This window comes from Fistularia commersonii, chromosome 12, assembly GCF_037954325.1.
Source record: "Fistularia commersonii isolate RoL2024-O1a breed Wild chromosome 12, RoL_Fcom_v1.0, whole genome shotgun sequence".
Lineage (NCBI taxonomy): Eukaryota > Metazoa > Chordata > Actinopteri > Syngnathiformes > Fistulariidae > Fistularia > Fistularia commersonii.
The window spans coordinates 10,980,964-11,006,662 of record NC_141295.1 but is presented as its reverse complement, the minus strand read 5'-3'; the positions used below and the strand labels follow the sequence as shown (position 1 = coordinate 11,006,662).

Below are 25,699 nucleotides of genomic sequence, written 5' to 3'. Positions count from 1 at the left end.
CAGATAACTGAAAATAAGTTGGTGGAGCTTCTGCGTCACAGCACGAAGGACCCTGGTTAGATTCTGACAGGGGCAGCTTTTCTGTGTGGAGTTTGCATGTTCTCCATGGGTTTCCTCCGGGTTATACAGCTTCTTCCCACTGTCCAAAAACACGCAGTTTGTTATTTGGAGGCCCTAAATTGCCTAGATGTGTAAATAAGTGAGTAAATTGCTGTATGACTGTTTCAGACATGGGAATGAATGAATGGTTGCATGTATTTATATGACATTTGAATGAATGAGTGAATGATCGCATGCCCCTATTTGATGTGTGAATGAGAGAATGAACGATTAGATGTCTTGATATGATGGCTAAGTGAATGAGTCAGTGTTTGTATGTCTCTAAATTTGTCCCTGTGATTGATAGAAATATCTTTATTGTCACATTCAGTTATACATAGAGCGCAACATCAGCAAAATCTGACCAATAACTTTAACCCATCTGGATGAGCCATAAGCAGAAGGCAGCTACTGAGCAGTGCCAGGGGAGCAGTTGGGGGTTTCAGTGTCTTGCTCAACAACACAACAGGCCAGGAGGAGCGGGGGGGATTGTACCAGGAATGTTCGGTTCCCGTGGGCCACACCGCCACGCTTATCCAAGGTGAATGTGTCCCGCTCACTGTCAGCTGGGATAGGCTCCAGCCCTCCCTGCGACCCTGGAAGCAAGATCTGTGCTATGAATGGATGAAAAAGTGGCTGATCCTTTGGTGGAGTGTAACCAGGTAGGCAAAATCAGCTCGTAGCTGAAGATGCTATACAGATCATTTGTTGCAGGGTTAGGGTTAGGGTACATACATGATGTCCAGTGAATTCACGTTTCTGTTTGTTTGCTTTTAAAATCCAGAAGAGCTTATTGCCTTCTAAATTCAAATAATAATTTTTTTATAATTTATACTTTATTAATCCCTTGTGGGAAATTCTGTCTCTGCATTTAAGTTATCATGGATAAATCATGAGCAGTTGGCTGCCGTCTAGCAGCTCCAGGGGAGCAGTTAAGGGTTCAGTGTCTTGCTCAACAACAGTTTGACACACTAGGTATCGAACCAGGAATGCTCAATTCCAAGGATGATTGCTTTTCCCCCTGGTGCCACACAGCCCCCAAAATTGTCAAAGATTAGAAACATTTCTAAAGTTACCCTCCCTCCAATATTGGTTGTTTAGAAATCGCTTCATCAAGAACGGAAATTAATTAAACAATGATCTTTGGCATGTGTTTAGGAGAAATTTCATCCATAGAAGGGACAACGTGCACTGTCGACCGTGGCGAAGGACAGTTTCCTGATGATCGCAAATAAGGCAGAAGGTTGGTAATGCCGCCACTTCCTGTTCTTTGCCGACCACATCAGGCACCTCACTCTGCCACAACCACCACAGGGGTGAACATGATAACAGAATGTAGTTGTATTGTATTTGTATTTTGTCTTAGGTCAGGTTAAACACAGGTTATGTAAGAGATAGCTGCGCTTCCATGCTGTTGCCATTACTCAGAATCAAATTACTCTGAAAAATGAGGGGGGTTTCTGGCATCACTCGCCAATTCACAGAAGGATCGTAATCTGGGATGCTAGAGAAGAAATGTGAATTTATGCCCAGTGATACTCAATGTCTCTTTGGAAAAAGTCTAATTCTGTTCAGCTAGCTGCATATGTGAGTTAATGTGTGTGTGTCTCCTTTCTGCTGACCTCCACATCCCTGAAATAGACAAATCTGAGAAATGGTTGTTGGCAAAATCATTAGTTGTACTGAACAAATTGAAAACCATTAGCCCCTGGAAAATGAATAAAATAAATTGTGCATTCATATTTGAAAAGGCAAAGCCTATTGAACACAACAGACACAACCATTCAAAATGTGTTTTTTCTTGTCACATGCACTGGAAGGATATGTGTTTCTATGTGCAATGAAATTGTTTCTTTGCTGTCCACTGTTAAAGCCAGATAACATAACATATCTATAGTATGATAAGAAGCAGCATTTCTGAGATACAGTAGAAATAAAAACAATGCAGATAGGACTATCTAGCAGTTTCTTAACTATTGTGTTATGGTCACGGTTGTGCATATTAAACATTAAAATGAGCACTGTGGGTCAGATCCACAGGCTGCATGGAGCTGCTCCATCGGTTCTCATTCCAGACCTCTTAGCGCCGTTGCTGCTGATCAGACACAACTCTATAGTTTCCATGGAAACGCAATTTTTTTTTCCCCTCAACTTTCTGTTCTTTCCCTCACACATAAATACACACTCTCTCCGTCCACGCGGTTTATTTTTAAAGCTCCTTTCTTTTTAGTTTGACAAGACAACAGGTGGGTGTTGCGCTTGCCGAGGCGGAGGTTGGACTGCAGCAATATAGGAGTACGGAGTGTAGGCACCGGTCTAAAGTTAGGAGATTAACTAAGTGAAAGCGCACGGAATGAGTGGGTTGAGATGAACCCCACAGTTAATGAGACACAATGTCCTCCATGTAACACTGCTGCTATCGGGTATTTCATGACTCATGTGCGCAAAGTTTTATGTTCAGCCATCCCTTTAGGTTTTAGTGCTAAATGTGGAATGGACATTTGGATTTTGCAAAAGCAAATTAAAAAAAAAAAAATAGCAGACAAAAAGCATTATAATTATCATAGCAAAAGCATGAAGACTGAAAAATTATAATAGATGTCGGTTTGGCTTCCACATGGCAAAGTGTCATGGAAAACCTTGTCTGTTCGGGACGTTGTTTTCTGTCTCTGAGCTAAAAACAGGGATGGCACACACTCAACCACACACACACACATACAGAACTCTCCCCTTTAGAAAAGCCCGTTCTACTTATAGAGTCAGGCAGGGGGGACGAGAGGATTTGTGAGGTGAAGCAAAGCGTGTCCTCACATCGCAGCGTAGAAATCTCAATGAAAAAAAATGATATTGATGCATTGTCATGACATGTTTTGTCCAAGGCCTAATTTTATTTGTGTCTCTATCAGGGGAGTATCCAGCCCCTGGTCTCATTATTCATAAAAACAAAAGGGGGGTTTTCCCAATAGAAACATCACCGGGCAATTCAGTGACAGAATCACGACCAAAATCCCTAAACACTGCGATAATAGCTCGTTCCCTCAGCGCTTTTTCAATTTGATAAACAGGTGACAGGGAGCTATTTTCTGCATGTGAGCTGCCTCTGCGGCCCCGCTCGATGATAACCCCCCAAAACACGGCTCCATGAGAACCGGTTTACTTGGATGCGGGCGGTTTGCCTCATTTCTCCTCACTCGCAGAGCTGATCCAGGTCAACGTGCTTTTAGAAAAGCAGGGCGAGAGGGGCAGGACAGGCACTTTCTGCAGGCAAATAAGTTAACTCGAAACAAGTTTGCGCTGTTAATTCTACAGCCTTGATTATTTTACCTATTCATCAATTACTGAGATATCCTTTCTATGACTTGTAGTGCAAGTATATTCTAGAAGTTCTCAAATGTCATGCATTCTTTCATTATCTGTGCCACTTGTACTGCAGTCAGGGTCGCCCAGCTGTCATTGGGCAAAAGGGTTAACACCAGTCGATCACAAGAAAACATATAAAGACAAAAAAAAACATTAACCCTCTCATTCATGTATTTGTGACAACTAACCACTACTCTCTCATTCATATTCTGGCGTGTTACCATTCAGTCTTTCATTCCCAAGTCTTACAGACACGACCATTTACTCTCTCATTCACGTTATATAGAGACAAACAACCAACCCCTCATTCATTCATTCATACATCATCAATTCCACCTATCCTGCACTCAGGGTAGTGAGGGGGTGCTGGAGTCTATCCAAGCTGTCATTGGGTGAGAATTGGGGTTCCCCCTGGATTGACTGCCAGTGACCTCATAGGGCCTTCACATCAAGACAAAGATTGTCTCACTCATTCACATGTCTGAGCAATTTGGGGGCTCAGATTGATCCTCTCCTTTTTTTTGGAATGTGGGAGGAAACCGGAGAACCCATGCAGACGTGTGAGAACATGGAAACTCCACACAGAGAGGAGACACTGTCGGAATCGAACCAGAAACCCTCTTGTGTGAGGCGGAAGCAAAACTATGGATAGTTAAACTTCATGTATCTCATGTGATTTCACACAGATGCTGACAGACCTTGGGCCACGTTGGAGTATGATAGGGTTGTTCCTTCTTATTTCTGATTATTTTTAAGCATGATGTACCTTTTAGAAATGCAGGATAAAATGTTAATTCAGACAGATGTGTGTAACTCTGTTTAAGCAGAGCATCTCAGGCGTTGTCCAATGGCCACAGTGTTTATACAGGTCAGAAGGTCTTCCTGGAGGAACTGAGGCCTCTTTATGTAACTCAGCGAAAGAAACTCAGGAAGTGAATGAGGACGCATACGTCACGCCAATATTTTATCTTTTTTTTTTACATTTCTGGAATTTCTGAGCAGTTCCCTGGTGGTTTCCGATGACTTTCCTAGAAAGGTTGATCCGATTTACGATGAATTACAGGGAGGTCGCTGGACATTTTGTTTTGTTTATCGGTGCCGCATCAACATCACGGCCCATGATTTATGGAGTCACGACATGTCAAGCAGAGGGAAAAAGGTAACAGGGTGATTTTGCATCTCACCACCCTGGTCCATAGGATCATCAAATCCTGCATCCCTATGATGAGGGGCCACTGTTTTATCTTTTTTGTTTTGCGGAAGAAATGCAGCCCATCCGGCTTCATAGTGGGTCTAAGATATCAAGCTGAAACTGGTGGCAGGAATATTGTTGAGCAGGAGGAGCCGGTTAACCCCTGGTTGACCTCCCCTGTCACCCGCAGTGTCTGGATGTGCATTCTCAGACACTGAGAACACTCATAAAACACTCACTAGACCGATTCTTCGTTGAAGGTCTTATTTCCCAGGGGACTCTCTGTGGGTCTGTCTAATTAGAATAACATGAATAACAAAAGAAACCATGTTGATGTCTATATTTGGCAGCACCCCCCCACACACCTAAAAGTTTATGAGCTGAAATGTACACGAGGTATGAGTAAATATGTGTTGTGAGGAAAATCAAGGAACAGCAAGATTATTATACTGATCACAATGACAGTGTTTTCAATTGATATTGAATTGTAAACAGTGGTAGCCCCATTTTGATCTTGTGATTAAACTGAAAGATAGTGAGAACATACTGTATTTCTGCCAAGCCTCCAAAGCTGTATCTAGAAAAAGGAAATTAAATTAGAAATTAAAACCCAATTTGGACTCCATGGGACGGCTGTCTTATAATTAACGATAATTTTGCAACAAGTTAGCACTCTGGCTACAATGACCCTGGTTCAGTTCTGATAGGGGGCCTTTCTTTGTGGAGTTTGTATCTTTTTCCCTTGTCCGTGTCCAAAGTCTAAGGTTATCCTAAAATTGCCCAAATCTGTGAATGGTTGCATGCCTGCTTATGTAGCCCTGTGATCGAGTGGCAACTGGTCCAGGCTGAACCCCACCACTTGCCTGGTGTCAACTGAGATAGGCTCCATCAGCCCAGTGACCCTGAGTGCAGGATGAACGGTGTAGAAGATGAGATTTAAATATTAAGGATTTGGTTTGCACTTTGAGATTCTAACAATGGACTTCTGCTTAGACACCAAGTCCTCATATGAATGATCATTTTTTTTGGATAACGTCGTTGTTATTTTCATTCATTCATTTATTCATTATCTGTACTACATATTTGGCACAAAGGGTTATGGGGGTGTGGTGGTGGAGCCTATCCCAGCTCTACAGAGACATACAACCATTCACTCTCACACTCATATCTGTGCAATTTAGGGTCTCCTATGAACCGGCTACACGTTCTTGTGAGGAAAGCAGAAAATCCACAGGGAACACACCCAGACTTGGGGAGAACATGGAGTATCCACACAGAAAGCTCCCCACCCTGACTTTCAGAAGTGAGTCTAGCTGTCTGGCGGACGCACAAAACAACTGTGCCACTATCTATAATTTGAATAAATAAATACATAAACGAATAAATGAAAACAGAGAATAATTAAAAATCAATGTCATTGAAGCCTCTTTTCTTCTTTTCCATTTCGATCGTAAAATCATTTCTGAGAACTTCAACAGCCTCATGTTTTGGAGAAAACAGAGGTCACCTCATGCACTTAATCTCAAGTATTTACTTGGGATTAACAGTCAAAGTGAACAGAAGTTCAGATTAAAAAAGTGGAACTCTAGAGTTTGTCAACAAGTGGGGATGCAACGTTTAAAATTCAACCTCTCATTTTGTAGCGTTCGGAGAAAACACCTGCCGTCAAATGCAAAGTCGGAACGACAAATCGAAAGGTCAAACATTTGATCAATCAATCGGACCTCAATGTCACAGAATCCATTGTGTGATGATTTGCAGGATTGAATTGAAGAGTGTCACAGTCATCATGCAGTATTATGTCAAAAAAGACATTTTTCAATGTGTACTCCCGTCTCATTTATAGCCACAGTTTGCATGTGACATGAATAAACAAGGCACGGGTCAAATCCCACCAACATCCGTTTTTACTCAATGTTTAATCAAGTCCTTTTTGATGGTATTGAAAATAATCTGCAACCTAACTTTAGCATGCACTCCACCATACAAAGATCTGCTCTCTTAAGGCTTTATAAAACACTGAAATGTGAACTTATATTGGCTCAAGGACCTTGTCGATCCATCGAAGTAGCCACCAAATGTGTCAAAGTAACACTCAACTCGGGGGTAAAAAAATGAGTGAATAAATAATAACAATGTGTACACACACATATACATAAACACATATTTGTATATATATCTATTTATATGTATATACTGTGTGTATTCATAAAAACGTATATAATGTGTCTACATGGATGTGTGCGTATATATATTGTGTGTAAATAAACGTATATAATCATATACTGTGTCTGCAAGGATGTGTGTGTATATATATATATGTGTGTGTGTGTGTGTCTTTCTATATACACAGCATATACATTGCATTGATTGAGATTAATATTGATTATATGTATACACACATATATATATATATATTTCTATATTTATATCCAATGGAGCCTCAGGACGGCACAGGCCAGTATCTCCCTAGGCCGGTCCCAAGCCCAGATAAGATCAAAGCAAACATGCAAATCAAATCTAACAATCTTATTGGGCAAGACCCGGGTTGACAGTGACCGCTATTGGCACTGATTGACCTACAGGTTACCAGTGGAAATTGGGCTGCTGTGGATAAAAGAAGGAAAGGAGGAAGGCGTGGTCGGAAGCACAGAGAGAAGAGGAAAGGCAAGAGTCTGGGACTGAGAGTTGGGGCTTTGAATATCGGGACTATGATAGGAAAAGGTAGAGAGTTGGTGGACATGATGCAGAGAAGGAAGGCGGATATACTGTGTGTCCAGGAGAGCAGGAGGAAAGGTCCTTTGTATTTACTCTCATGACATTTTCTCTTTATGGTAGACTTAGATAGCGATACACCTACTTCCTGGAGAGTGTTCTTCACTTGAGTGGATGTTGTGAAGGGGTTTTTCTTCACTATGGAAAGGATTCTGCTATGATCCACCACCGCTGTCTTCTGTGGATGTCCAGGCCTTTTTGAGTTCCCAAGCTCACCAGTGCACTCTTTTTCCTCAGAATGTACCAAACTGTTGATTTGGCCATTCTTAACATTTCTGCGACATCTTTGATGGATTTCTTCTTTTTTTCAGCCTCAGCATGGTCTGTTTCACCTCCACTCTTTGACTGCATGTTGTGTGTTCACAGCAACAGCTTCCAAATGCAAACGCCACACCTGGAATCAACTCCAGACCGTTAACTGCTTAATTGATGACAGGTTACTGCAGGAAGAGCCCATGCAGTATTGTTTTTTTTTTTTTTCCTTCTGAGTCAATTGTCCAATTTGACTTTTGGTCCTTTTAAAAAGAGGCAATGACATATTAAAGAGCTGTAATTCCTAAACCCTCAAATTACAGCAGAGAGTCTGCACTTTAAGCCCATATTGATTATATTCTTGTATCTTGAAAATGTTTTCATAAACAGCTAAAATAACAAAACTTGTGTCACTGCCCAAATATTTCTGGGCCTAACTGTCTTATGTGTGTCGGCGTATATATATATACAAACACAAAAAAAAATAAAGGCAACACTTAAATAACACAATATAACTCCGAGTGTTCCCTATATATATTTGAGCAGTATATATATATACACACACACAATAACTCTGTTGCACTGAATTAACATTAATATTGTAGCAAATCAAAATGCAAGTATTTGCCATTCAAGTAACACTTCAGGCTGTTTTCCAGTGCCGCCAGAGTGATACATGATTGTAGCTCTTGCAATTACCATAACATTAGGGCGGTATTAAAGTAAAGGAAATTGATGGTGGACTCATCCGGCCTCGAGTACAGCAAAAGATATGTTATTCTAAAAGGAAGAGGCTGTTTTATAATAATTGCATACTTTGTGCCTTCATGGCCGGTTCCTGTGTGCTGGGTGGTAATTACTGGAATACTTCTACTGCAGACAGTCATATTTTTGTCTTGTCCCGGATTCCCTTTTATGCCATTACCTCAGCAGCCTTGCATAACATCTAACACAGATTGAAGTGGATGCTTATTTTTGCAAATGGCAATAAATACATTGATCTAGTTTCTGAACTCTGGTCACTGTTTTACATGCACTCACAAAAGGTCATCGCAGTCAGAATATTCGCTGCAGAGAGAGCAGGGAGCCCTCCTGGTCTCGGGCAGGTCCTCAAGTAAAAAACTTTTCCTGCGTGAGTTTGCAGAAAGCGCCTCTGTGGCTGGATACTTCGCTTGCTATGGCGAGCTGGTATCAGCCTCAGGCTGCACATCAACATCCCGATTATATGATCTAATTTTGTCCAATCTAAGTTTAGCAGTAAACTCACCCTGCTCTCATACTTTCTGTGTTTGGCCTTGAACATTCTGCTGCTACCTTGTTGTCCACTTATTACACAACATTCTCCAAAAAGAATGTTCTTCATTACATTACATTATTTCATTACATTTTTCCTCTGGAGTTAACACATGAAATATAGATAAAGTGTGTTACCAGTGTGCTATGCTATGTTAATCATCAGGCTTCATAATGTAAAAAATGATGTATTATAACACTGAATGGTGTAGAAATTACTATGACCATGTCAGACCCAAGTTCAGAATTTTAAGGAAATATGCAATGTTACTGCAATCTTATCTATAAACACTGTATTTCTATTACTCTTGTTAATAGTTGCAGCATTGTAGAATTTGACATTACTTCCTGCTGTTACAGTAGGTGAATAATTTTGACGAAGACCTTGTCAGGATCTCCTCTCGGCAGCCGAGAGGAGACACGGCTGGGTTCAATTAAGAATCAGCGCCAGCCGCAGCAGCGGCCAGCTGCCGCTAATCAACATCTCCATAAAGAGCAGCAGCATGCACTGCCTGGCGCCAGAGAATTGCAACTCTATCGTGATTCTGTATTGAGATCTTGCCTGCAAGACCCTGTCTTGTGACCCTGCCTACCTAAATAAAAGAGTTCCTACCCTGATTTCAGCCTTGGTGGTGTGGTTCCCTGCCCGAGTCCGCCCCTGGCCCGTGACAGAATTCTCTGGCCGACATGGACTCGGGGAGCCCATCACCGGGACCCAGTTTCAGCCCCGAGGTGGATCTCCAAGCTGCCCTGACCATGCAAGGCCAAGTGCTTGGACAACATGAGAGGATTCTGGGAGAATTAGCAGTTGCCGGACGTTAGGCCCATGGCAGGTTGGAGTCCATCTCCAACCGGCTTGTGCAGCTAGCCACCACCCCTGACACCTTAGATAGGCACCGCCAGACACTACGTGACCTTGCTGCCTCCCTACACCAGACTCAGGGGCAAGTGGAAAACATCTTCGCCCGGTTGAGCCAGGTCTCCTCTGTCCTAGCCCAGAGATTGTTACAGCAGAATCCTTCTGCTCCGCCGACCCCTGGTCCGGAACCAGCCCCCGCCCCTCGACATCAACCCGCAAAGGAACCGCATGTACCGGACGACGCAGCGAAACGCTTGGGCAACCTCACCCAAGGGAGGCGGAGTGTCGCTGAGTATGCCGTTGAGTTTCGGACCCTGGCGGCAGCTTGCGACTGGAACGACCCAGCACTACAATACGCCTTTCTGAGGGGACTCAATGAGGAGCTGAAGGACGAGCTGGCGGTGAGGGACGGACCCCCGGACCTGCATGCATTGATCAACCTCGCAATCCGGATAGACAATCGTATCCGCGAGAGGCGGCGGGAGAAGACCCAGGGACCCCCTTCAGACCGAACCCCAAACCTGCCTCGCCCCTATCCCGGCTCCCGTAACCTCACTTCTCCACTCCGCCCAAAATCGTTTGCCCGTCCTTTGCCCTCAGGTCCCGCCACGTTGGGGGAGGAGCCCATGCAGCTGGGCCGAGCGCACCTTACCGCTGAGGAGAGGACTGCCCGGCGGCGCCGGAACGCCTGTCTCTATTGCGGTGAGGTGGGCCACTACGCCGCCACCTGCTCGGCCAAGCTGGGAAAAGCCGAGGCTCGCCAGTGACTGGGGGGGTCCTGGTGAGGTGATTTCACCCACCCCCCCATGCCACCTGGCATGGAGTCCGCCCCCGGCCCGTGACAGACATCTTGTATATCTCCATAAATTTGTCATCATTAATCGTTCATCTGCACTTCCATTTCATTCATGGGGCTTCAACAACCAGCTACCATCTGTGAGGCAAAGTTCATTAATTATCTACACCTCTTGTCTTGCACTCAGGGTCGTGCAGGGGGTGCTGGGGCCCATCCCAGCTATCATTGGGAGAGACGTGGGATTCAGCCTGGACCAATCACAGAGCCCTATGTAGACATCCAACCGCTCAATCTCTTTATGCATCTGAGCAATTTAGGGTCTCCGATGTACCTATGCATGTTTTTACATTGGAGGAGGAAACTGGAGAACCCAAAAGGAAAGGCCCCCTCTTGAAACAAGTTTATGATGTTAATTCTACAGCGTTGGTTATTTTAACCATTACATTTCAGTCATTTAGCAGTCGCTTTTATCCAAAGCAACTTACAAAAATTGCAATTCAATTTCCAAAGTACCAGTAGTTGTTATTCAGAAGTCACCACTCTACCAAATAGCCATCTCAAAACCATATACATACATACATTCATTTCTTTGTTTTTTTTTGGTTTTTTTTTGAGGTGGGTGGGGGGGCTAAGTGCGATTAGTGGGGTAGTGCTTGGTGAAGAGGTACGTTTTCAGCTCATGGTGGAAGATGGGCAGCGTCCCCGCTGTTCTGACCTTTTCCGGGAGTTCGTTCCACTGCCGAGGAGCCAAGACTGAGAAGAAACCGGTTCGATCGGCAGCCAGGGGCTCTGAGTGATGGGGTGGACAGTCGCCGAGAGGTTGCAGATAGGAGGGGATGGGAAGGGACATGTGGCTTGACCATATCCTGAAGATATGACGGGACCGTCCCCTATTCCGGATGTCCCTTCTTTGAATTGTTGCACAAGTATAGTCATTCAGTATCTGTGCCATTTGTCCTGCAGTCAGGGTTGCCAAGTTGTCATTGGGCAAAAGGTAGAGTTCACACTGGACCAGTCACCAGTCGATAACAGGTCAACCCATAAGCAAGCAACCATTCACCTCTCATTCATCCGTCTTATAGACATATAACCATTCACTCCCTCATTCACAAGTCTCATAGAGACATACAATCATTTATGTCATTTGGTGATGTACAACCAATCGCTCCATCATTCATTCATTCATTTATACCACTTATCCTGCACCCATGGTGGCGGGGGTGCTAGAGCCTATTCCAGCTGTTGTCCGGCGAGAGTTGGGGTTCACCCTGACCCGATTGCAGAGTCCATGTTTATGGACAGTGGAAGTAAACTGGAGAACCTGGACTCACTCAGGGTAACTCCCAGGACATTGATGCCATACACACTTTAGCACTTTTTGCACTTTCTTTTTTTCTTCTTCTAGCACTTTATAGTGGTACCATGTCAGTGAAGGACACCCAAAACAATATCTTGTTGTGATCTAACTGTATTTTTTTTTTTTTTGTCAACGACAAATAGAAGTATTGATTGATTGGGGGAAAACATACAAACTCCACACAGACAACTGAACCAATAACCCTCTTGCTGCCAGGTGGAAGGGCCCACCGCTGCACTATCATAGCAAGGTTACTGCTTCATTAGAAGTCATCTGTTTCCCTTTCCAAAGACTACAGTTCTTGATAAGGGGCAATAACCATGTCTTACCCGCATGTGAACCAATTGATGCTTTCGTTTCAAAGACGCCAGCCAGTTATAGTCGCAGGATCAAATCAGACTACTTCGATTCTGGCACCTGGAGACGGAGCAGTGACTGACTGGAAAGGACAGCATACAACTGCTTGGCTACAGCTATGCTGTCCTACTTTTCTGCAGAGGCACAGCGGCTCAATAGTTAAGTGCATTTGGGCGACCTACGCCCAACAAACTTTTTCAAAATAGGTTCATAAACATGACTCACTGAGGTGTATTTATAGGAACAAATAAATATCGCTCTGCGAATATATGACTCAAATATAGAACTCCATGTGGTTAACATTTAATCTCACTGAGACGTCCTAATCTAAGCTAATGAAAAAACAGTTGTTTTGCTGATATTTATTATTCGTATTATTATAATGGGATATATGCGCAACCCGACGAAATCCTCTTGGGAAATAAGACTTCCTCTTTGTAATCAGTTCATCGGAGACTATTTTAAGGGCCTCAATGTCTGACAACACTCTTCCTGTCACTGCCAAATATAGACTTATGGGTGATGTACTATTTAATGGCTAAAAGCTTTCATATCATTTTTAAGGGACCAGGTAGACATTTTTTTTTATTTTTATTTTTATCTTTATTTTATCTTTAGTTTTAGTTTTAGTTCTAGTTTTAGTTTTTGCTTTAGTTTAGTTTAGACAAGATGGCATTTGATTCTGTATTATTAATTAATGAAAACTCCCCAGCTATCCACTGGGAATGGATTGTAATCTGATACATCCACATGCGAACACCTTTCCTCACATGGGGCTGCCCTTATTTTCACCTCACTATAAAGAGGAATAATTGCAAAACTGTCATAGCTGTCACTGAAATTTGGACTCTTGGATTCAAAAATAAAAGCAGCGGTTTGATATTTTAGAAAAAGCAGCCAGTTTGAAACAACGCAACCTTGAGAGGTGCCTATTAATGAGAGGTACAGCAGAAAAGAAGCAAGAAACAAGATAAGAGCAAGACAGAAGTTGCGGAGGTGGTTCTTGTAATGCAAAAACAGGAAAGTCATAATATATTGATGAGCATGGCCACAGAGTAGGTTGTGTTACGACCGGTGGAGTGAAAATGGATTGGCTACGCACGACGAATGGAGACAAGGGGAGCTGCTGCTTGGGTTAACAGCAGATTTGGCTGCAAGGAGTTTCAACAAGTGAGATAAATTTCTTTTTTTTTGACTTGAAATGTGTACGTTTCTGCAAGATAATTGTATATGTGTGTGTGTGTGTGTGTGTGTGTGTATGTCTGTGTGTGTGTGTGTGTGAGTGTTTACATTAAAAATAATAGAATGAAAATCAACAAGTTTCAAATTGATTGAGCTTTTCCTCTTATGGTGTGAGTTGTGATCATACTATTTGACAAATGACTGGAAATTCAATATTTTTTTGGGGGGGGGGTTATAAAGATTACTTGACACTGTTTTTTGCCTGAATAAGATAGACGTATTATGTAATGATAATGCCGCATTCGAGGTGACAGAGCAGGGATGATCCTCAAGCTGGCTGGACCAAGCAGTTGCCTTGAGGCAGCTGTTTGAGTTCTGCTTGGGAACTCAATATCGCTGACCTCGACACACAACCCAGAGATCCATGTCTTTCAGCCTAATTTTGAGAAACTGTGTCTTAGCAGAAACTCACAGTAGCGGCTACACACACACACATACTGTAGATGACTAGAATTGGAATTCGCTGCAGAGAATATAAAGGTAAAGTATGTCACTCATATGTAGACTTGAGCATACAAGTATTGAGAAAATACCGCCTTTTGTTGCTTTTTCATTTATCTAAAACAAACAATTTCCATTTATTGGCTGTACCCATGAACAACAGTGTGACCTACTTTGGCAGATCTGGACGAAGCACTGACCCGCCATTGACAATAAAGAGACTTCTCAGCTAAACAGGTCATAGCAGGAGAGGGAGGAATCCTGAATAACAGAGATCTACAAATCTGGCAATTCTTAAAATCAACATTTATTTCTTTTTGGATAAACTGCCACTATTGTGGATCTCACTATCTAACTTAACTTCAATGATGCTGTTTCTTGTACTGTAACTTCTTTTACCTGCCCAAATGTGTATTCGAATTTAAAAAAGTCAATTGGATTCAACAGACCTTATTGGAAAACTGTAAATAAGGGTATGATTCTTAATTCCATTTTTAGAAACCAGGTCCAGACCATCCAAATCACTGGATCATATTTTATGACAAAGTTGTAAAAAATGACGCTTTAGCTGGAATGGAAACAGCTTGAATTTCACTTATTGATTGAAATTGTCAAACCAGGGAAAGTATGATGGAGTCACTCTCTTTTCTATTGCAGCCCTGTTTTGAGTAAAGATAATAGATTAAGTGTATTTGCCAAGAAAGTCAGTGCACAATACAGTTTATTGCCCAGCTATTTGCCCATGTTTGCATAGCAGAAGTATATTCTTCTGTTTTGGAAAGGCACCATACAGCCAGATGAGATATGACCCGGATGGATCCATCTCTCCATCGTAGCACCGACATGTCTTGGACGGATAGCGGGGTTGGCAGAGAAAGGTCACATGCAGGGTCAGGTCTGTCACATGCAAAGACGATTTTATCCAAAAGCAACAACAATATTTATCGTTTTTTTTCTCTTGCATGCTGTGATTTTCAGTGTCGCGAGGAGTCAGGAACCCCAGAGGGGTTGACGGCGAGCATCAGGTGGAGGACTTCAATAAAAAGACGTATCGTTTTTACGAAAGGGGGCGTCCCCTCCCCAGCAACTATGTCCCTGAGCCCAAAGCCGCCGTTCCTTACAGGAATGTCAACCTGGGCGTGCCCTCCCAGCGGAGAAACCATGAAACGTACATGCAGGATAGTTGGAGAAGTGAGTCGCCCCAGAGGTACACGTATCACTCCAACTTCAGACAGGGCACAGACTCAGAGAGGAATTCTCCAACACGTCACAGCTCTGTCAGCCCAGATCGATATAAGCTAGCCGAATATCCAAACCAGAGGTGGAGCTTGCACTCCAGAAGTCAGAGTCGGTCTCAGCTCTCCAGGCATACGTCCGGCAGGTCAAGTCCATCTCGCGGACGGGGCTCTTTTGCCTCTCGGGCTGCGTCGCCATCGAGAATGACTCCTTCTCACAAGCGCACAGATTCTTCTCATTTACGCAATGGAGAACATAATACACAAAAAATAAGCAGCAGAGGTTCCAGGAGCCCGTCGAAAACTTCTAGCAAGCATACTTTGGACAGTGAGAAACTTTACAGGAATCTGGAATCGATCTCTCGCCGCGCTTCCTCAGCCTTTCAACAAAATTCAAATGAGGGATCCCGAGCGTCTCCTCAAACTAGAACGGCTGTGGACAGCTCCACACACACTCGCTGTTTCAGCAGCCGGGAGGTTTCACCGTCCAGACGAGGCTGCGGCGTTCAAAACCTCACCCCGCAGTGGGAACCGAGCTCCAGGGACAGCAGACTGAGCCGTTCACCCGGATCCTGGCAGGGCTCTTTGTGCTCTATCCTCAGCTTCCCGCCTTCACGTGGCTCCTCCACGCCCAAACCAGATGCGGACTTGCAGGCACCGGAAGGTCCACCGTCCTTCGGCGCAGGCAGAGAAACAGAGAAGGACAATGATAAGCTCATTGGCAACAGAAGCAGGAGCAGCGCAAGGCGGGGCATGGAGGCCCTACTGATCTCTGAACCCAAAAAGGCTGCAGAGGAAGTGGAAGAGGTAAATCAGACATACATTTAGTGTCTTTTGCTTACAACTCGTTTCCAATCTGTATCTTTATATGTTTACCTGATTTATCATTGGTGGCAGGGTGGCGCAGTGGTTAGCGCCTCTGCCTCACAGGGCAGTTACACGATTTCCACAGAGGGTCTTTCTGTGCGGAAATTACATGTGCGTGGGTTTCCTCAGAGTTCTACGATTTTTCTCCAACAGTCCAAAAACATGAAGCATGGAAAAATTGAAAAAACTGGGAAAAAGTTCCCAAGATGTGTGCATGAACGAGTGACACCATACCAGCGACCGGTCCAGGTTGCCTCTCGCCCAATGACAGCTGGGATAGGCTTCCTGCATCCCCATGACCCTGAGGATGGTCGGATGATTTATCGTTTGCAAAAAAAGACTTTTGACCTGTTTAAAATTGAAGAACATGAACTACTGTCCCGTAACACATGACGCAGCTTCACATATCTTCCACTATCCACTAGTATTACCGTGGGAGATTCTTTGGACTTTTCCAAATGTGTTGGCGCTCCGTGTTTTCTATCGGGACGGAAATAGCTCACGTGAATCGCTGTGAAATCCCACTCTCTCACGCTTAAAAACCGACACGCCAATTGTAACCGGGAATTAGTGACGCGGCGTAGCGATGACACTTTTTTCATGATAAAAGAGCTCAAACCTAAGCATAGATCAAACCAGCTGATGTGTTAATATCTGTGTTTCTACATGCAGTCAGCCTCAAAATAACTGCAACAGCATTAATACAGTTGAAAATAATGTATAATACTGAAATAAATGTTATAAAAAAAATGCTGTTAATTCAGACTGTATTCAAAGCTGTTGGTGTCTTGCTTAAACATGTTGATGAAATCAATGCTTGTAAATTCCAATCAGTAGTGAAGTCAGTAAAGATTTTTCCCTAATAAGGCTCATGTAATTAGAAAAAAAAAGAAATATTGTTTGTTTCATTTTGTCCAAAAGAGGATGTAATATAAAGAAATGCATTCAATCTCGACCCCAGTTGCTATAAAAGTGTGATTTTTTTTTTTTTCTCTGAATCTGAGGCCGGGATGACGATGGACGATTACATTATGCTGGCTGATATTCCCAAAATCCAGCTGGAGTCGGAGGAGGAGTTTTCAGGGATGAGGAGACGGATTCAGAGTCCCAGTCCAAGCAGGGACCAGAGGCTTAGGACGCTCAGGTTCGGAGATTCCTGGATCACTTACCCTTTATTTCTGCATCCACTTTATCCATCCAATGATCATATTTCTTCCCTTTAGGAAATAAGTATCAAAATCATACCCATGATGTGTTAAAGTAACTTGTCAAAAAGAATACTTCACTTATGAACCTTCTTCACTTTTGTTCTGCTTGAGAAGTCATCGAGACGAAACAGACTTTGACGGCTCAATGTTCGAGTCTGACGATAGGAGCAGGAGGAGAGAGCGAGGGCGAGACCGGAGGGAGAAATGCCGGTATTCCGAGAATGGCCGATCATCTCGGAGACATTCAGCGGCATCTCTTCATGCAATGGTGCCTCTTAGCTTATTTAAGATACATTTGCCGGCGTGTGTGACGTGTCTGATTCGGCGTGTCGGTTTGGTTTCAGTGTCCAGATACACAAAGTAGTCGGCAGCATCCTTCGAAGGTGAGAGAACAAGCTCCTCCCGGAAATCCGGACATACAGGTGAGTACAGAAACTTCCTGTTTCAGCGAGAATCAGATTATGTTTGGATAAAAAGTGGGCCTTCCTGGCATTCATTCCCCGGACACCCTTTCTTACAAGTAACTTGCAGGGGAAAAAAAAAGGCCATTAGTCAATGTGCAGTGTTTCAGGGCAGGATGTTCATTTGATTAAAACGTTGTTATTAATAGAATCTAGGATGCCTCCATACTGCCGCATCATGCCCCGAACTCCTGAGCTGACACACGGAACGATGCGCGACCGCAGAAAGAGGCGTTGGAAATGTCGGTCACATGCAGTCACACAAAATTTTGTAGTACTTCGGGACTACTCGCGGAACATTTCCATTAATTTCGGGAGAAAGGGCGATGTGTACTCTCCCCATTCTGACGTCCTTGTTACACTTCCAGTAGTTTCATTTATTATTTTCCAAATCCGTTAATTGGTTACTCTCTCTCTCTCTCTTCTTGTAATACAAACACTGGAATCCTTCTTACAGGCGTCGTAAGTACTTTGTGGCCCTTTTAACTCCCGAATCTCTCTCCCGACGTCGCATCAGTTCTTCTTTCCTTGTTTCATTTCCCGCTTTGCGGGAGAGTCCTCCAAAAGTTAGGAAAAAAAAAAAAGAAAGGGAACTCAATAAGTGTCAATAAGAGGTTGAGCGAAAGTTAATAATCAGATTTCCATCTCTCGTCAGTAAAGGAGTCCTGATACCACTGAGTCTGAAAGTCCCGATTTGTTAAAGTGATATGAAAAGCTGCCCTTTACATTATGCTTTTAATAGAAAATTTCCTGCCTGTCTCCTTCACCGGAGCCACGTGCGTGTCGGTAGATAACAGTTATCGCCGAGAGGTAGCGGCGCATGCAAAGGCCAGCGAGGCTGCGCCGCGTCTCGTGTCTCACGGGTGTGTGCATGTGGATAGCTGACGATGGACATGACAGCAGAAAAGTTTGCGTACGCTTCAGATGTGAGTTAGTTTGGTCTGTCATGGCAGTAGGTAAGAAAGTAAGTAATTAGTTGTTTGTCATTTTGGGGTGACCCCGCTCCTTTAAATGCATTTCTGGCATTTCTGACCCGATGCCGCAGTGTTATCTCTTGCAAACGTGTTCTTTCCCCTCTCTTTCCCCTCATGCTTCCTTTTTTCAGTTTTTGCGGTCACATGTGACGCAGAGACCACATAGAACGCTTCGTCTCATTTTTCCATTTAACTACTATATCTCACAGATGCCGTGACCTGAAGGGATGGATGTCCAGACTCGATGACCACGGCAAGGTAGAGCTTTTTCATCGTCACCGATTCGATTATTCGTATTTTGTATTGGACCACACTTCCGTGCACAATGAGGAACATGAATGAATGCATAAACTAGTTCACCATGACTGCTGTTCCACAGTGGAGGAAACACTGGTTTGTCCTGAGTGATACGTCACTGAGGTACTACAGAGACTCCGAAGCTGAGGAGGTATGCGCATCTTAAAGGCTACATTTGAAAGAACATTTAACATCCATTCACACATTATTAATGTCCCTCGTGGAGTTGGCATTTGGGTGAAAGCATTGCAAGACCGAAGAATATTATGCTTTTCTCTCCCACTGCAGTCAGATGATCTGGATGGCGAGATTGACCTGTCATCCAGTGTGACTGTGTCAGACTGTGACGTGGAGAGGAACTATGGTCTGCAGATAAAAGTATGTATTTAGTTACCAGTAGTTTTTTTTTTTTTTTTTTTGTACATTGTGTCACAGACAGATGGACAGTTAGAAATCCCCCCCGCCGCTCCTCATTTCCATTTAGCTGTTTCCTGTGTAACAGTGTGTGTTGTGTGTGTGTGTGTGTGTGTGTGTGCGTGCCTGTGTGTGCGTGCCTGTGTGTGTGTGTCTTTACTCCGTCTTTTGATCTCCTCCAGACAAAGAGAGCAGTGTTCACTCTCTCTGCCACGACCTCCAGAATACGGCGGAATTGGGTGACGTTACTAAAGAAGGCCATCCAGAACAACACTGTGTGAGATGCTTAAAGTCTTGTTTTGCAAAATAACTACTTATGATACTAATTATGGACGAAAATATCAAATCAGCGCCACATTGTTATTTGATATTGCTCCATATCTTAAATGTCACAAGTGACCTTTGTGTGTGCATATCTATCTTTTTAATACAGCCTGGGGAATATTTCTCCACAGGTTGTTTGTTGACTTTGCCGGAGTGAATTTGGTATTTAAAGGAATGTGACACACAAAGAAAAACACAAGCCAATATAAAATATCTGATTTTGTCACATATTAATAGATATTGCATGTTGTTGCTAAGCCATATCAGCCTATTTATGGCCACAGGACGGTAATTTTAAATCATACAGAAAGAGATGAAAAAAAATCTTGAATATGAACATGCATCAAAACAAATGGGCACATTTAAAAAAATAGCAATAATCTAATAATTATCCGAATCACTTTTTTTGTTATGATTTAACTAAACAGGAGACCCATCCCAGTGTTGTGTTACACATCATTTTCTCAGGATATTCCAGCTAAATTAAACACAAGCAGATGTTCCACAGACTGGAACATTCCCAAACACAATGTGAAAATTCAGACAATGTGATTGTAGTATTATAGCCCCACACTATCATCTTTCTACTGATGTGTAACATTACTCTCCTGTCTTTGCCTTGTTTCACCCTCAGCCAATCAGACTCTCCCGGTGGGAAAAAGAACCCCCTTTCTATGAGACCGTCGCCATGCCAACCACCTGCTTGCTTCACCTGCAAGGACTCCGGCTTTGAAACTACAGGTTCCAACGGCACAGCTGCAGAGCCTCGCCGGGCTGACCGGCCTCAGAGCGCAGACGGGGGTCCGGATTCAGCCCCTCAGAGAGAGGAGGGAGTCGGCCGGGACCGTGAGCAATCCAAACGCTTGGAGGAGAGAAACAAGTGGTTCGAGGACGCCACGCCCCTCGGGGAGAAGGGCAGCAGGTGGGACTGCATGGAGCTGAAAAGTGGAAGCGTACCTGTGCCCGTAATCGAAACCATGGATTCCGAGGTCAACAGGAAGTGGACAGAATTTGAGAGGCTGTCATTTCGGGGCATGACCGCGCAGTCTCTGATCGGAGCCCAAGCTCATCAGTCAAGCATGTCAGTCGCATCCCAGCCTCTTACTGCCGTCCAGACACATCCATCCAGCACCAATATATCAAACTCAGAGGAGGCTCTTCCCTCGTCAGAGGGTTCCCAACCTTTCCAGACAAATACAGCTGAACCCCTACAAAAAGAGGTAAAAGAAATAAACCAACTGATTTCAACCCCGTAAGCGAATAAGACTATCTGGAAGAATCAGCGCGGCGTCCTTTCTTTCCCTTCTTTTTTGAACTCTTCTTCACGGTGATTTCTTCTCGAATACAGGTGTCGTATCTACGACGACAGGCGGACGCCATCGAGGGTCCACGTGTGGAAATGGACAGCCCGTGCGGGCCGAGGGCGCCCTGCCGCGCCTGGTTGGAGGCCGCCGAGCTCGCCCACCGGACGGCACTCCGGGAGCTGCAAGAGAGACACGCGGTGGAGATCCGGGAGCTGGAGCAAGAAAGAGACAGGATGCTGTGGGAGGAAAGAGAAACGGCAGCTAAAGGTTAATCCATAGCGTGTGTCAAGAAATGGGATGTAATCGTTGCGTTATATTTTGAGTATTTTTTCAGAAAAGATTTAATTATCCACTCATCACATCCTTTATTTATTGTTTTACAATGAAAACCCTAATAGCATGGTTAGAAAGGCTAATTGAGTATATTATGTTATGACTGACACAACAGCAATGCGGCATACGTGATTTAGCAAGTAGTGATTATTCAAACTAACACGCTGACAGAAAGTCGATCTTTTCCAAAGACAACATTTGCAAGAAAATTTCAGAAAGTTAGAGAAACACCGGTGACTCTACAACCTCCTCTGTCCACATGACTGTCAGCCACACCAACGTCATTCTCATCAATAGACATCAGCAGCGGAAACATTCTTATCAGTTTGCGTCCATCGCTGGTTGGTTTGAGAGACGGCGATGAATTTAGGTCTGTGTATTATTTCTTGACAAAATGACACAAAAATGTCCAAAAAAATAGGTTATCTCACAACTACCCAGATGTGCGCTGGGAAAAGTTAATAGAAATCTTGCTCATCCTTATGATGGCTGATGACCAGCCCGGATTGTTTTTGGTGTAATTATGATGCCCAAGAGCAAAAAAAAAAAAAGATTAGAATTAGGTTGTGTACATGAAATCCTGACTAAAATGCTGTTACAAAAACAAGCTTCCATGAAAAAAAAAAAAACTCTACGAATCATCAAATACCATTTTTCAAAATGTGTTTGTTTGCTTGTTGATGCTCTACTATTGTCCCGTCTTGTGATATTTTTTTCCGGCTGCAGTGAAACCGGAGAATGGAGTTCCTAACAAACAAACTGTTCATTGCAGCTATAGAGGCGCTGAGAACGGCTCACAGGGAGGAGCTGGAGCGAGAGGTGGAGAAGGCCAGGAGGCTGGCTGGTAGTGCCGTGCACCCAAATATCTCACACAGAGGGCACATGTAAGAAATCATTGCCGTGATAAGAGTGTTCTCCATCTCACAGGCTCTGGCTGCAGGCTCAAGATGTTCTGCACTTGACCATGACTCCTTGTATTATAATGCACTCCATAACTGGTGTGTTTGTACATTTTAGGCCCGGGGCCGACGTCTTGCACGGCGAGTTAGATGTCCTGTCGGAGCGATACTCTCAGAAATGCCTGGAGCTGAGCAGCACCGAGCAGAGCTGCAAAAGCAGAGAGACAACACTCAGACGCATGGAGAGGGAGCTGCAGCAGCTCCGAAGGGAAAACCAGGTCGATAAAGGCGCCTGATGTGACACTGACACTTCACATACTCCTGTCGACTCTGTATGACCAAAATCCAAAGAAAGCCCACCGGGAGCCTGAATAATTCAAGTATATGACTTCGATACTTTTTCATTCTCGTCTTTCAGGAGCTCAAGGCCAAGCTAGCCGAGGAAATGAGCCGCCTGCGTTATTTCATCACAGGTCAAAGGTCGGAGATGGTATCGCACAGCAGCTCCGAACATCTCGCTTCAAATCTTGAGGTGATCATTCCGATTCTCTGACCGACTTCGTGCCGATGTAATATACGGCCGCGTGAAAGTAGGTTATATACAGCACTTGCGAGCTGCATCCCGACCCAGTTTCCTTTTATCGGGCATGTGAAATATTACCTTTGGCTCAGAGGAAAAGATATGTCAAAGGAGCTTAAAAATAGAGAAACACACCTGACGCACTGTACCTACTGTGAGGATGGTGAGTCTGGTTTCATTAAACCAAATTAATCAGAACACATTGACGCAAATGACTGCCTTGTGTCCACTTATAGCGGGTCTGTTCCAGCATTGTTGCCAATCCCTGGTTCATTCTCATGTCCTCATTGATGTCCTGCATCTGTGCCGGGTCACAGTCAAGTGCAGTCATTACTGCCATCTACTGCCTGTGTTTCAACATTTTTTTTTCTCTAAATATAAATGCAACTATAAAGAGATGTGCTCCAGTTTGGGGGTGGCAGGGGCTTCATGCTTGAGAGCATATGGCCCGCAAATCCCGGCTGGGCCGGAGCCTTTGTAAGACCCACAGGTCGAACCGAACGTTCATGCAATGACCCCATCCAGTCCAAATATCTAATCGCCAGGATCAAAACATACCAAAATCTATTTCTAATGAGCAATCGGATTAAATCTAAGGCTAGTGGAGTAAACACGTTTGTTTCAGGAAGTTAATAAATAAATCAAAATAGCAGATACAGTGCTGTCTATAAACAGAACCTGTAAGTTGTAAAGGCACCACTATTCTATGAATAAAAATATACAATATATATATACACATATAAATACACATACACACACACACACACACACATAACAATATATATATATATATATTATTATTAATCCATTCATTTAAATTATTCTTTTGTTTATTCCTGTCCTTTCAGCAGAGGCAGAATTAAGGCTGCCCGAGAATATTTTATGTGTGTGTGTGTGTGTGTATATCGTATAAACACACACACACATGCATGCATACTGTACATATGTTGTTAACTGAAACTGTGTGATTGACATCCCATGTCATCTTGTATGCTGCGGCTGTTTCCTCAGCACTGCAGATCAACCACCTCCAAACCCCGGGGGGGGGGGACAGTAAAGCTGTGAACTCAGATGAACTGAGGACTGTGTGTCAAACAGTTTTATGCAGATAATGTTGTGTGCGAAAAAAAAAAGGATAAAAAAAGAACACAGCAGAGACGCGCCGAAATGACATTTTTCTAATGTTGTTTTTGGCAATTTGAGCTGCACGAGATAAACTCCATTCAATCACCCCTATATTTGAGAGAAGGCAGGCTTCAGACAGAGAAGACGGGAGGCAGATTTTGAAATATCGTACATATAAAATGGAGTAAAATGGAGAAAACCTGTATGTTTTCAGAACATTGTACACTGACTCCCTTTGCCTTTCAGACTCTTCTACAGTCAAAAGAAAATGAAGTTCAGTACCTTCGGAGTGAAATCAGCAGTTTGCAGAGTGAAGTCCAAGCCCTCACCAAGGTCTACTACGTGTTTGTGACTGCACTTTACACACTTCCACTGCACAGATACTTTGAAATGTCTCATGAAATTGGTATCTCCTACCTACCCCCTGCAGGAGAAAGATGCAGCTTGTGAGCGCTACAAGGAGATCTACGTGGAGCTGAGCAACATGAAGGGCTGGAGTCAGCTGGAGATGGGGGCCCTCAGTGAACACTTGAGGCTCACCGAAGCTGCTCTACAGGAGAGAGTGAGAGAGAGTTGACCAGCGGACGACCGGCTGAGGATCAGTATCAGCAAGGCTAAAACTAAGCTGAATTTGAACCTGCTGTCAGGAATGGCAACTCTTGTCATTCTTTTTTTTATAAGAAAAAATGCATCTATCTGTCTTTACCCAGCATTGTTTTTGATTCATTGAGCCACAAACTCAGATTCAACCTCACCGAACAAAAGGAAAAGGAGGCTGTTTGTAACTGATAAAATTAAAACTTATTTATTTGCATGAAGTTGAATTTGTTATAAAATATTAAATAATCAGTCTCAGAACTGACTTTTCAGGAATATATATTTAACATGGCAGCACTAAAAGGTAAACACACAGTCAGTTACAAACACTTTTATCAAAGTACATCTAAGGTTTTATGTTCCTTTATATCTCAACATTATATTTGCCTTTATTTGGCTCAAAAAAACAGAATACTTCAGTTGGTGACTCTTAGAATAAATATGATTATTTAATGGTTTGAAAGGCACTGTTGAGTTCAGATTTTCCTTTAGAACACGATTCGCTGCGCTTCCAAAATCTCTTCTCTCAGGTCAAGGGGAAAACTACTATCCTTGAAATTGACTTTATGTAAAAAATACTAATAATAAATAAATAAAAATCATCATCAACATGGTCAGCCCTGACCAGGAAAACATTTTCAATATTTCTGTGCCAACTTAGATCGTAGGCAAAGAATGGTGCCTGGGCTAGCAAAATATCTAACTCTAGGGAATAAACATATTCTCCATACTATACAATATGAAATGCAATGTCATGATTAAAGAAATCTTAAAACTGCTTTGTCAGATCTGAAAGTTTCTGAATTCCCCCTGCAAGAGCAGCATCATTCACCAACACAAACTCCTCATTTAAATCCAGACAGTGCAGTATTCATTCTGTCTATTCTTTTCTCTCCACTCCATTTATTGACAACTGCTGTTTCAGCATTCAGAATAAGTCACGTTATGTTGTTGTCTGTTAATGCTATTGAAGGCCATGCCCAAAATTATAGTCATAACATTTATTGCATTTAGATTTAACTTTACAGCAGAATTTACATTAGAGCTACTTGTTTTTC

General features: G+C 43.3%; 1 protein-coding gene across 1 annotated transcript; it reads left to right on the top strand.

Annotated features, from left to right (window-relative positions):
- Nucleotides 1-14,866: 14,866 nt before the first annotated feature.
- Nucleotides 14,867-25,521, top strand: LOC147228789 (uncharacterized). The gene is made up of 16 exons (XM_086156176.1): nt 14,867-14,918; nt 15,002-16,065; nt 17,130-17,269; nt 17,448-17,601; nt 17,678-17,755; nt 18,994-19,026; nt 19,148-19,216; nt 19,354-19,443; nt 19,662-19,756; nt 20,438-21,023; nt 21,152-21,374; nt 22,213-22,324; nt 22,458-22,617; nt 22,758-22,871; nt 24,291-24,377; nt 24,475-25,521. The coding sequence occupies exons 1-16, from the start codon at nt 14,867-14,869 to the stop codon at nt 24,619-24,621; spliced, it is 3,204 nt and encodes a 1,067-aa protein (XP_086012302.1). The 3' UTR covers nt 24,622-25,521.
- The last annotated feature ends 178 nt before the right edge of the window (nt 25,522-25,699 follow it).

Bases quoted from the DNA above. Each gene is read 5' to 3' on its own strand.
- LOC147228789 (XM_086156176.1), top strand. From the start codon at position 14,867: ATGTCTTGGACGGATAGCGGGGTTGGCAGAGAAAGGTCACATGCAGGG. The intron at 17,756-18,993 runs GTGAGTACAGAA...CGTGACCTGAAG, and splicing joins CCGGAAATCCGGACATACAG to GGATGGATGTCCAGACTCGA. The intron at 22,325-22,457 runs GTAAGAAATCAT...TGTACATTTTAG, and splicing joins ATCTCACACAGAGGGCACAT to GCCCGGGGCCGACGTCTTGC.